A 12,960-nucleotide genomic window follows, 5' to 3' on the forward strand; every position below is an offset into this window, starting at 1 on the left:
TTTCCTGTAGCTTTTGGTTATGTCTATATTTTACTAGTTGTTGATTATGTTTCGAAGTGGGTGGAAGCAATACCCAATAGGACTAATGATTCTAAAGTTGCTGCAGGTTTTATCATATCAAATATTTTTTATAGGTTTGGGATACCCAAGCCATCATAAGTGATCAAGGCACTCATTTTTGCAACCGCACCATGGACGCTTTGCTTCGAAAGAATGGGGTTGTGCATAGAGTTTCTACACCTTATCATCCAAAGACTAATGGGCAAGCTGAAGTCTCAAATAGGGAAATCAAACAGATCTTAGAAAAGATGGTGCAGCCAAACAGGAAATATTGGAGCCACCAACTTGAAGAAGCTCTTTGGGCTCATAGAACAGCCTACAAAACACCAATATGAATGCCCCCTTATCGACTTGTGTTTTGTAAGGCATGCCACCTCCCGATAAAATAGAGCATCGTGCTTATTGGGCGGTCAAGAGTTGTAACCTTGAGATGGAGAAAGCGGGTTTGGAGAGAAAGCTTCAATTGCAACAACTTGAAGAGCTTAGACTTGAAGCTTACGAGAACTCTCGCATCTATAAGGAGAAAACTAAGTACTTTCATGATAAGATGATTTCTAGGAAGAAATTTTCCATTGGCCAAAAAGTTTTAGTGTTCAACTCCCGTTTGAAAATTATGGTTGGGAAACTTTGATCGAAGTGAATTGGCCCTTTTGTTGTCACTAACATTTTTCCTCATGGTGCAGTTGAAATAAAAAGTGAAAACACCAAAAAAATGTTCAAAGTAAATGGACAATGCCTCAAGGTATTCCATGAGAGCTTTATGCTTGAAGATTCTTCGATAGAAGAACTCTCCTTAGAAAAGCCCACCTACACTGAAGTTTAAATAGGGAGCTCCCTTTCCTTACTCTTATTTTATACTTGTTACTTTCATTGAGGACAATGTGTAATTTAAGTGTGGGGGTATTATTTAGCATTCTATTTGTTATGATTTTAATTATTATAATTTCAAAAATAAAAAATAATAATAAAAAAAATATAAAAATAAAAAAAAATAAAAATAAAAATGGACATTGCATTGCTTGCTTTTCATCAGAATTTATGGTTGTAAATGTTGAGAGTTTGTTTGGATTGACATGATTAGATAGTATTTTTGCAGTCTTGGTACAATAAATTGGATCAAAATGCTAAATTATGTATCATTTGTGATAAGTCATTAACCTTTGTGAGATTTTTGAGCCTTATTATGAATGGAATACTTTTTTTTTGTTCTTATGTGTTATCTCACTCATGATCGCTAGTTACGCCAGAATTTGACTTGACTCTTGTTCGCATGCATATATTGAAATGATCTAGGCATTTGTTTCTAATTAAGCTACCAGCCAAATAAGCCTACCCTACAAGATGTTTTGTTGAGTTACTTCTTAAGGCTCTTTTTCTCTCTTAATCATTACTCCTTTATTCTCTTTGATTTTCAGCCCTAGTCTCCTTAGGATTATCTCACTCTTACCTTGACCACGTTACAAAAATAAAGACCTTTTGATCATCATCTGCATGTGTTTTAAATATAGATTATAGAGGCTTGTCAAGCCTATGGTAGTGCTAGCTTTCAAGATGTGTTTTGAGTGTAAACAGTAGCCCAAACACTTTGAGTGTAAACACTGAGAGAATTTTATATCTCAAGAGGACTCTATCACTTATGATACATTTTTTAGTTAATTTGTCATCTTGTTTGCCTTGGTTGTGATAAAAAAACTATTCATAATTTCCTTAAGCTAGAAATATTTCTCTCTCTCACCACTTTGCATTCATAAAAATATTTGGAATCACATGCACTTTTTGCTCGAAGTGCAAAAGTTTAAGTGTAGGGGAATTTGATCATAGCATTTGGGCACATGTTTTTAGCTTTTTAGTTTGGTATTTTAAAAGCTCTTTATAGCTTAGATTAATATTTTTAGCTTGTTTCTAAACTTTGGGTCGAATTTGAATTATAATTTTATTATTCGCATTTTAATTTTATTATTTATATTTTGACTCTTTCTCCCTCTGTAGATCATAACTTGAGCTCTGGATATCGGATTGGGAAATATGAGCAGGCGTTGGAAAGATAAAAATCTGAGCTACAAGTTTTGTGTTGGAAGGAAAGACCAATTCCGAACTTTACTGGGCCGAAATTGCAAATTTAGTAATCTGGATATCTGTAATAATTTTAATTTGCGGGCCACTTGTTTTTAAACCCTAAACCCTAAAGTCCAATAAGACATACTATATATTGGCAGTTTTGTTTATTTTCTAAGACGGAAAAATTAAGATTCAAATTGCTACAAGAAATAAACAGTTTTATTTTAATTTCATGGAAGGCTAATTTTATAAAATTAATTCACGAGTTCAGAGTTTCATCAACACCTTGAGATTCATGTTACACTGTCAATTTCTATTCATGATTCTATTCTTTTTTATTTGATTATATTAATATTTTGATTGCTTAAATTGAATTTTAATAGGATTGATTAAATTTATTTGACAGAATTTGGTTTCGGTTTTTAATTTAATTGAATTATAATTTTGCGACGCTTGATCGTTAATTATAATATTTTGATGATTGTGATGCTTAATTCAATCAAAGAAACCAAATTCACATAGGATTGATTATGCTTGTTTGATCAATTCTATAGTCAAATAAGAATAGAATCACAAATTAGAAATTAAACTCATTGATAGAATCTGTGATAGGTTTGAAACTCGAATAAGTGGATTAATTGTTTTGCTCATCCGTTAAAACAAAAATCTAAAAAACCCCCTTTTTAATTTCAATTTTCAATTCGGTTATTATTATTATATCAAAAGTCCTTGTGAAACGATTCAAGTTATTACTTCTATTTACATTTTATCAATTGCATTTGACCCGTGTGCGACAGCGGATCACAGCCATTTCCAAATCATGTGTGGGATAGTTCACCTCATGCCTCTTGAGGTGTCTAGATGCATAGGCAATAACTTTACCTTGTTGCATAAGTACACAACTGAGACCAACTCTAGAAGCATCACAATAAACTGCATAATTTTCACCACCTATAGGTAATGCCAATATAGGTGCTGACGTCAAGTACTCCTTCAATTTTTGAAAGCTTTCCTCACATTCATCAGTCCATCGGAACTCAACTTTCTTCTGGGTCAACCTAGTCAACGAAGATGCAATATTTGAGAAATCCTTTCTAAAACGTCGATAATAACCAGCTAAACCAAGAAAACTCCTAATCTCCTTCACCGTGGTAGGTCTGGGCCAATTCTGGACTGCTTCCACCTTACTTGGATCAACACTTATTCCATTGTTATATACAACATGGCCTAAAAATGCCACACTATCCAGCCAAAACTGACACTTTTAGAATTTGGCATATAATTGTTTATCTCTTAAGGTTTGGAAAACCAACCTTAAATGTCGCTCGTGTTCTTCTTTACTCTTGAAATAAACAAGGATGTCATCAATAAACACAACGAATTGATCAAGAATGGTTTAAAAACGCGATTCATCAAATCCATAAAAGTTGTTGGCGCATTAGTAAGCCCATAACGCGTACGAAAAGATGTCTTCGTTATGTCATCCTTTTTAATCTTCAACTGGTGATATCCTGACCACAAATCAATCTTAGAAAAACATTAAGCTCCTTGAAGTTGGTCAAACAACTTATCAATGCGTGGCAAATGGTATTTATTCTTTACAGTTACTTTATTTAAATGTTTATAGTCTACACACAACCGCATGGATCCATCTTTCTTCTTTACAAATAATACCGGTGCTCCCCAAGGAGAAGAACTTGGACGAATAAAACCTTTATCAAGAAGATCTTTAAGTTGCTCCCTTAACTCCTTAAGTTCTGCTAGGGCCATACGATAAGGAGGTATGGACTTAGAATGAGTGTTTGGAACTAAGTCTATAGAGAACTCAATCTCCCTATCAGGTGGTAACCCATGAAGTTCTTTAGGAAAAACATCTAGAAATTTACATGCTATTGGAATTTTTCCCAATTTCTCTTTAGCCACTTGTGTATCCCTTACCAAGGCTAAGTAAGCTTGGCAACCTCTTCTCATTAACTTGTTAGCTGTCAAGGCTGAGATTTGGTTATGTGGTACCCAACAACGTTCTCCTTGAAACGAGAAGACTGATTGCCCCGGTATCTCAAACTTTACCACTTTGTCATGACAATCCAAAATGGCATGATGAAAATCCAACCAATCCATGCCCAAAATCACATCAAAATCTATCAAGTCAATAACTACTAAATCTACCGGCAACACCTTGCAATCAATAGTTATATCACAAGAACGATACACTGACTTAGCAAGCAAATTTCCTCCAACAGGTGTAGCTACAACTAAAGGTTCTTCTAAAGAAGATGAACATTTACCAAGTCGAGTAGCAAACCACGAGGATAAAAAGAATGTGTAGCTCCAGGATCAAACAAAACATGAGCATCTCTAGATCATATAGAAAGTATACATGTAACTACTGCATTAGATGCCTGAGCATCCCGACGAGTCAAAGCAAACACTCAGGTCTGATCTCTTCCTGCTGGTATCTGACCTATACCACCAAATCATCTACCTCCATGTTGAGATGTTCCTGAACCTCTAACATAAGAATTTCCACTTTGACGCACATGTGCAGAATGAGCCTGAGAAGATGCCAAAGCTGTTGGTGCTGATGCATAACTAGAGGATGTGTATGTCATGTCTACAGGACAATCCTTCCTGATGTGACCTACTTGGCCACATTGATAGCACACCTTAGCATTACTATCTCTTGAGAAATTCCCAAAGTGAAACCTACCACAAATAGAACATCGTGTAGCTGAAATACCAGGATGTCTCTAAGAAAAAGTGGATTGTGATGCTGCTCCAGAATCTGATCTACGACTCTGCACTGTCCCAAAAGAATGCCCACTATGACCACCTCTTTGAGACATGAGTTTTTGTTGCACCTAATAACCAAACAGAGATCCACCACTGTGATTCGAATAATTACTGTAAGATCCTTCAACCCTTTGTTTCTTCTATGAATCTTGTCTATTGCCTCCTTTTTCCTTTTTTCATTGCTCGATCTAAAGGGCCAAACGCAAAACCTCAGAAAAAGTAGAACAATTAGACCTAACCACATATCTAAATATGTAATCCTTCAATCCTCTGATGAACCTCTTAACACGCATCTCCTTAGTGATAGGATAAGGAGCATGTCTATAGAGCTGTGTAAAACAAGCACTAAACTCTGAAACTGTCATACCCTCCGTTTGCCCCAATCGCTTAAACTCATGAGCCAATCCATCTCTAACACTATCTGGAAGAAAACGAGCCATGAACAACTGAGATAACTCTCTCCATGCTAACGGAGGTGACCCCACTTGTCTACCACATGACACTATATCAAACCAATCATGTGCCACACCTATTAGCTGAAATGATGTCAATTCTACTGCTCTTACCTCAGAACAACTCAATGCTCTCCAAAGCCATTCTAGACTATCAATGAATTATTGTGGATCATCTGTCGCACTAGACCCAGAAAAAGTAGGGGGTTTAAGCTTCATGAAGTCTGGTAAAGTAACCTTAATACCCCTCGTTGCAGCAGTCGTCTGATGCTCGACTAGTCTAACCTCCTGTTGGCCATTGACATTTTCATGCCTTTGATCCACCCCTTGTTGTTGTCCGACGACAATCCAAACAAGTTGTTGCACAACCTGTTGCAATCCCTGCAGACTAGCAACAAACTCTTCCATGGCTGGATTTCCGTGCCTCCTCCTAGGCACCTCAACATCGGCATCCAAACCACGTCCGCCGACATTAGCTCTACGCCTATTTCGAGCATGAACTGAAACACAACCTCGTTGGCGAGCGCCTTGAGCTTGGGCAATTGACTCATCAGCAATTTCCCTTATAGTAGGATTCCTAGTCTTGGGTGGCATTCTCACCTATTCAAGAACACTGGTCAAAAATTGAACAAGACGACAAGAAAATGTGAAAAACTAGTGATGATGAATTTAAACATAGACTCAGACAACATATGAGACTCTCATAGAGTGTTAATAGCCCTTGTAGGTAAGTTGTGCCCGAGTACACAATTTACTAACAAGAATCTATTATCACCCTATGTTTGTAGCTATTAGGACCTACGACCGAGCTCTGACACCAACTTTGCCACGACCCGAAATTTAAATATTGTGACCAGCGTACAAGCTATACTCCTAGCATGGAAAGCCTATCAACTAACTTAACAATTAAAAAACTAAAACTTGCTCTAACCATTTCAATATACAATATATATATATATATATATATATATATATATATACTTTTTCTCGGAATTTCGACAGAGTATCCTCTGTAAATTCAACATTTCCAACTTTATAGAATCCCTGTTTAACTTTCAATCCAGTCATATTTCAAATAACATAACCTAATTTCTTAATACACTTCCCAAAAAAAGTAGACTTTCTAGATTCCAAAATAACTGCAATTTACATCAGACTCAACAGACATTACAAAAAATGGTCCTCGATCAAAGAGGCCTACCAAAAAGAAATATGTTGACACTTGAATCTAATAACAAATTTCTAATCGGCTGCCTGCGAATCTGAAAAATAAACAACAAAAGGGGTAAGTCACAAAGACTTAGTGAGGAGACAACAACCACCATCAATTAGAAGGGAAACACAAAAAGGCACGAATAACTGCTTTACAATCAGGCGGCAATTATGTTAAACAATATTACATTAAAAATCTAGAAAAAAATTCTAAATTTAAATATATATACATATATAGTTATTAAACTTATAATTTAACCGCTCTAACAGAAATATTAAAAATCCAGTTAATAACAAAGTTAAATCAAAATGAGCAACCTTAAAATCATTATAAAAATCAAACAAGTAACAATACAAATTTTTTAGAACCAAGAGGCGGCTTCATCTCATTGATAGCACTTTCCTCATAAGGGTGGCCTTTCCCTTTTGGGTGGCTCCATCTAACGGATAGTCCTCTCCTCTTAATTCTGGAACGCATCATCATGTATCAATTAGGGAGCGTACATCTCGTTGATAGCCCTCTCCTCCTATGAATGACATTTTTCATAGGGGCGGCTCCATCTAAAGGGTAACTCTCCCTAATCAAAACGAGGTAACTAGGTGCACCTAATGCAGTTAACGATCTAATAATTATAGCAACGATTTCCCAAAACTTGTATTTAAAATCATTTCATTGTAATTCATGGAAAACATATTCAATCGCATCACAATTCAATATTTAAATACTTTAATTCATCCGTAAATCAAACTAATAACATATTATATAACAACGACCATTAAATTTAATAATTGATGAAATCGAGATAAATTTCAAAAGTTGTGTTTCCCAAATTGTTCAATAAATACTTTAATATAAAAAATAAGTAAAATAATAATTATAGCATTATAAAAAAAATATATGACGATGACCGTCGTCAACTCACAACTATGGAGAATCGTCTAAGTTTGCTCTCCAACAACTCTCAAAGTAGCCGGCAGGATCTCAGCTGACAAATCTGAGTATCAAAAATATTTCCAAGACTTTAGAAAAAAATCATTCTAAAGTTTAGCTAACTCTAGGAAACCATAAAAATCATTTAAATATACCCTAAGCTCAAAATAATATTTTTAAACAAAACTACATTTTTCTATGAATTCATATTAAGATTAGAGTTGTGCATTTACCTCAATGAGTCTCAATCAACAACTCTCAGGAGATGGGTACCCTTTTCCCTAGAGCACAAACCCTAACTCAAAAATCCTAACCAAGAGAATTTGTAGGAGTATGAGAAATTATGCTTGTGGGGATGTTAAATTCATTTTTATAAGGGTTGAAGGTTTGAGTATTATGCCGGGGGAGGGGAGGGGAGTATTCTGCCGAGAGGGAGAAAGAGAAGAAAGGGGAAAATGAATTTGAAAAAAAAATGAGGTGAGGTGGAAAGAAGGTTTGGTTTTATTTAATTATTATTATTATATTATTATTATTATTATTATTATTATTATTATTATTTTAAAAAAAACACGGGTGTGACAGATCCTTGATGAGGTGTACATGCATGGAGTTCGAAAGGTTGTTGTGCAATCCATGAAAGGATTCCCGAGCACCATTTGATGGGGATGGATAGTGATACCCTGCATTGTAATTAAATGGTCTATTAGGAATTTGTCTAAAACCTATTGATGAAGATACTCATATTTAGTGATTGTTTGTTGTTCTATTGTAACTACTTTCCTTTTTTTTTTTATCTCTTTTTTATTAGTATGATAACTAAAAGTTGGTTGTAAACACTTTGTATAAATAGCCTTTCGCTATCTCTTTTTTAATAAGATAAGAGTTTATATTATTCCATAACATAGTATCTGCATCTTTTTTTTGTTTCTTTTTTCTATTTAAATGGCAGGCTTTCAAGACCCACAACAAAATCCTCCTCCTCTTCGCACAATCAAGAAACCAGATTCTCAAGACTCCAATTTTTTGTTTTGGAAGCATTGCAATACTCTTGTTATATCTTGGCTTTATCATTCGATTTCTCTTGAGATTGTGAGCAGCAATTTATTAATTGACAATGCTTCTTCTGTTTGGCAAGAACTCAAAAATTGGTTTTCTCAAGGTGACATTGTTAGAATCTCTCAAATCACTTCACATATCTCTTCCATTAAGCAAGGCGATTCTTCGGTTATAGCCTATTTCACGGATCTGAAGAAAATCTCCGACGAGCTCTTCAATTTTTGCCCTATTCCGCTGTATTCCTCTTCTTTAACTGGTTGTTGCGACACCTTTACTACAATCTCTCAATATCGAGATCATGAACTTATTTTGTCTTTCTTGCAAGGCCTCAATGACAACTACTCTACGGTTCATTCCCAAATTCTTCTTGTTGATCGTCTTCCTCCTCTTACAAAGATCTATTCCATGATTTTGCAACAAGAACGTCAATTGAACATTAGAAACATTGGAACTTTGTTTGATCATACTGTTTTGGCTATTACACCTGTAATTCCTTTGCTAAGTCCTTCGCTAGTAAACCTAAACCAAATTTTAAACCCAATTTTGGAAAATGTCATAACCCTAGAGTTTGCACTAATTGAAAGAAAACAAATCATACCATTGGTAAGTGTTTCTTTCTCCATGGTTTTCCTCCTGGGTACCAAACCAAAAATGTTGTTAATAATATTGATTATGTATCTCATGACGATGTTTCCTCTGTTCCATCTTTCACTAAAGAGCAAGTTCAAGGTTTGCTAGAACTTCTTCTCTCCACTGCTTCTTCTTCCAATTCTTCTCATGTTTCCACTTTGGTTAGCAATTACAATTGGCAATATGCCTCATGTGATTCAGGTAATACAAAAGGTAAACTTTCCCCTATTTGGATATTAGATTTCGGTGCCACGGATCATTTTACCACTTCTTTATCTTTTTATACAAGTTACAAATCTATAAAACCTATTTATGTTCGGCTTCCCAATGGAAATTTGACTTCGGCTTCTTATAGTGGCAATGTGGTTTTTAATGATTCAATTTCCTTATACAATGTTCTTTACATTCCTATGTTTCCTTATAATATTGTTTCTGTTAGTAAACTCCTTGAGTTTACACCATGTACTTTAACCTTTTCAAATACCTCTGGTGTTATTCAGGATTTGAAAATTTTGAAGATGATTGGTAATGCCACTCTTTGCCATGGCCTATATGAACTAGTTAGTCATCACTCTAATACCCATGATGCTCCTAGGACTGCTCCTTCTATTCATGTTGTAGATACATTTACTCCTATTTTTCCTTTGACTCATGATTGTCACTATCGATTAGGACACCCTTCTTCTACTTGTTATACTAATGTAACCAAGAACAATTTTATGGTTTTACCTATAAATTTGTCCCATTATGCCACTTTTCCAAGCAAAAGAAGTTATCTTTTTCTCTTAGTGATATTATTTATGATTCTATTTTTGATCTTATTCATGTTGATATATGGGGACCTATTGCTACTCCTTCTATTCATGGTCATAAATATTTTTTAACAATTGTTGAGGGTAAATCTAGATTTACTTGGATAAAATTAATGATTGCCAAGCATGAAACTAGAAATCACATTATTTCTTTTGTTCATTATGTTGAAACTCAATTTAACAAAAAAGTTAAAATACTTCTATCTGATAATGGTTATGGGTTTTCTATGGTTACTTTTTTTAATGAAAAAGGTATTATTCATCATACTTATTGTGTTTAAACCCCTCAACAAAATGGGGTGGGTGAAAGAAAGCATCAACATATCTTAAATATTGCTAGGGTTTTTTGTTTCAATCTCATTTACCCCTTTCTTTTTGGAGCTATTATGTTTCACTGTTGGTCATATTTTGAATCTTTTACCTTTTATGAAATTACAAAAAATTTCTCCTTACTTTTTGTTATGCAATAAAGAACCTAATTTTTCTCATTTAAGAGTGTTTGGATCTTTATGCTTTGCTTCTACTATTTCAGCTAATAGGACTAAGTTTCAATCTAGAGGTAGGAAATGTATTGTTTTGGGTCATAAAGATGGTATTAAAGGGTATATTTTATTTATCAACTTTCATTGCCCAATGCTTCTAATTTTCAAATTCATGTAATGAATTGGATACTGATGTTGATGGTGATATGCCTACCACTTTATCCCATCCTGTTTGTCCTATTATTTCTTATAATAATACTGATATGCGTGCATCTGATCTTGCCAATGATTCTGTTTTACCCCATCCCCCTAAGTCTAATATTATAACTTCTACTAGATCTAGAAATATTCCTGCATATTGGAATGACTATGAATGTTCTCTTGTTCCTCATCCCAAGCCTTCTATCCACAATATTTTAAGTAATCCTCATAACCTTAGTCACTTTTTATCTTATGATCATGTGTTGCTGCTGCCAAGCATTGGCATTTACATCAATTAGACGTCAACAACGCCTTTTTGCACGGGAATCTCCAAGAGGATGTTTATATGCAACTTCCTCTTGGTTTTGACTACCCTAAGCCTAATATGGTTTGTAAGCTTAAAAAGTCAATTTATGGTTTGAAACAAACTAGTAGAAATTGGAATCATAAGCTTACTTCATCCTTCATTTCTTTGGGTTATGTTCAATCTTTATTTGATTATTCTTTGTTTGTTAATAGTCGTGTCTCTCATATTACTATTTTGTTAATTTATGTAGATGACATTGTGCTTACTGGAGATGACATTGATGAAATTCATTCCTTCAAAGCTTTTCTTGATTCTACTTTCAAAATTAAGGACTTGGGTCCACTCCAATTTTTTCTTGGTCTTGAAGTGGCTCATTCAAAGAAGGGCATCTCATTGAATCAACGCAAATACGCCTTGGAATTGCTTGATGACATGGGATTTCTACATTGTAAGCTTGCCTCTACTCCTATGCTGCCAAATTTGAAGTTATATAAAGATGATGGCTGACCCTATCTAGATCCAAAATAGTATCGCATACTCATTGGTCGCTTGCTTTATCTCACACATTCTAGGCCAGATTTCTCCTTCTCTATTCACAAACTTAGTCAATTTGTGTCAAATACTATGTCTTCACATTTTCTTACTGCTACTCGTATTCTTCATTATATTAAGGGCGGGAAAGGTTTACTCTTATCTTCTTCTTCAACATTTCAGTTTTCTACTTTTAGCGACAGTGACTGGGCAACATGCCCCAATTCCATAAAATAAGTTATCGGCTTCTCCATATTTCTTGGTTCTTCTCTTATTTCATGGAAGTCTAAAAAGCATACTGTTATTTCTCGCTCTACATCAGAGGCTGAATATCGCGCTTTAGCTCACACTACTTGCAAAGTGCAATGGCTAATATATCTCCTTCAAGATCTTAAACTTCACTTTTCTACACTGGTTCCAATTTTCTCTGGTAGTAACTCTACTATTCAAATTGCTCGAAATCCTATTTTTCATGAACGAACCAAACATTTTGAGTTAGACTGTCATTTGGTTCGTGAGAAATTGTAGCATGGCATCATTCACCTTCTACATGTTCCTTCTTCTGCTCAACTCGCTGACATTCACACCAATGCCTTACCACCTCATTTTTTTTCATTCTATTGTTTCCATGTTGCCCCCCTTTGACATATATGGTTCCAACTTACGAGGGCCTGATGAAGATACTCATACGTAGTCATTGTTTATTTTTCTACTGTAACTACTTTCCCTTTTTTATCTCTTTGTAGTTAGTATGATGACTGAAAGTTGGTTGTAAACACTTTGTATAAATAGCCTTTGGCTATCTCTTTTTTAATAAGATAAGAGTTTCTATTATTCCATTACACCCATCGTGTGGTCAAGTCTAGAATTTTTGGGCCAGAGTTCAGCTAAGAAATTTTTTTCCAAGTCCTCAACTCATGTGCCTGAGGTGAAGGTTTTCGAAACAAACAAGTTTCTATGATTGTCGAAGTGAGGAGTGAACATATCATGTGAACAAAGTGGCTTGTAGTTAGGAGAGGCTAAAATTCCTTAGGCGGGTACTTTGAAATTTGCACAAACTAGGTTGTTCAGGGAAGTGGTGTGTATCCCTGATGATGCTATTTATAATGATGCCCTTACCTCTTCTTCTGCTAGATTTACTGATAATAAGATATTATGGACCTTAAGGCACGCTTGAGTGCTTTATTTCATTTTCCAAGAGGCCATTTCAAAGTCATTGATGCTTTATGTCATTCAATTTGAAACCTCCATTACACCTTGGTTAGAAAGTTCTAAAAATATGTTGCTCCTCTAAAATTATGATGGATGAAGGTTGATGTTTTTCAAATTGAAATTAGGGTGTTTATGCTGCCCATTCCCTCGTGAAGAGGTGGAAATATGAATAGTTGAGGTTAGTGGATGTCGAACTTGCTTTTCTTCCTTCTATATGTAAAGA

General features: G+C 34.9%; 1 protein-coding gene and 1 pseudogene across 6 annotated transcripts; one reads left to right on the forward strand and one right to left on the reverse strand.

Annotated features, from left to right (window-relative positions):
- The window catches only part of LOC140918794 (uncharacterized), a 12,629-nt pseudogene extending 6,672 nt beyond the window's left edge, over nt 1-5,957 (reverse strand).
- A 2,137-nt stretch (nt 5,958-8,094) lies between these two features.
- Nucleotides 8,095-12,369, forward strand: LOC101505836 (uncharacterized). Of its 6 annotated transcripts, none has more exons than XR_012161410.1 (3): nt 8,168-9,165; nt 9,280-9,405; nt 11,245-12,369. XR_012161410.1 is itself a non-coding variant. In XM_027337180.2 (2 exons), the coding sequence occupies exons 1-2, from the start codon at nt 8,449-8,451 to the stop codon at nt 9,298-9,300; spliced, it is 738 nt and encodes a 245-aa protein (XP_027192981.1). In that variant the 5' UTR covers nt 8,168-8,448; the 3' UTR covers nt 9,301-12,369. The 6 variants fall into 6 exon arrangements, 1 of the variants encoding a protein (XP_027192981.1); XR_003474335.2 differs by having other exon boundaries at nt 9,280-9,393; XR_003474332.2 differs by having other exon boundaries at nt 8,095-9,752.
- Nucleotides 12,370-12,960: the final 591 nt, after the last annotated feature.

This window comes from Cicer arietinum, chromosome 7 (genome assembly GCF_000331145.2).
Source record: "Cicer arietinum cultivar CDC Frontier isolate Library 1 chromosome 7, Cicar.CDCFrontier_v2.0, whole genome shotgun sequence".
NCBI classification, from domain to species: Eukaryota; Viridiplantae; Streptophyta; class Magnoliopsida; order Fabales; family Fabaceae; genus Cicer; species Cicer arietinum.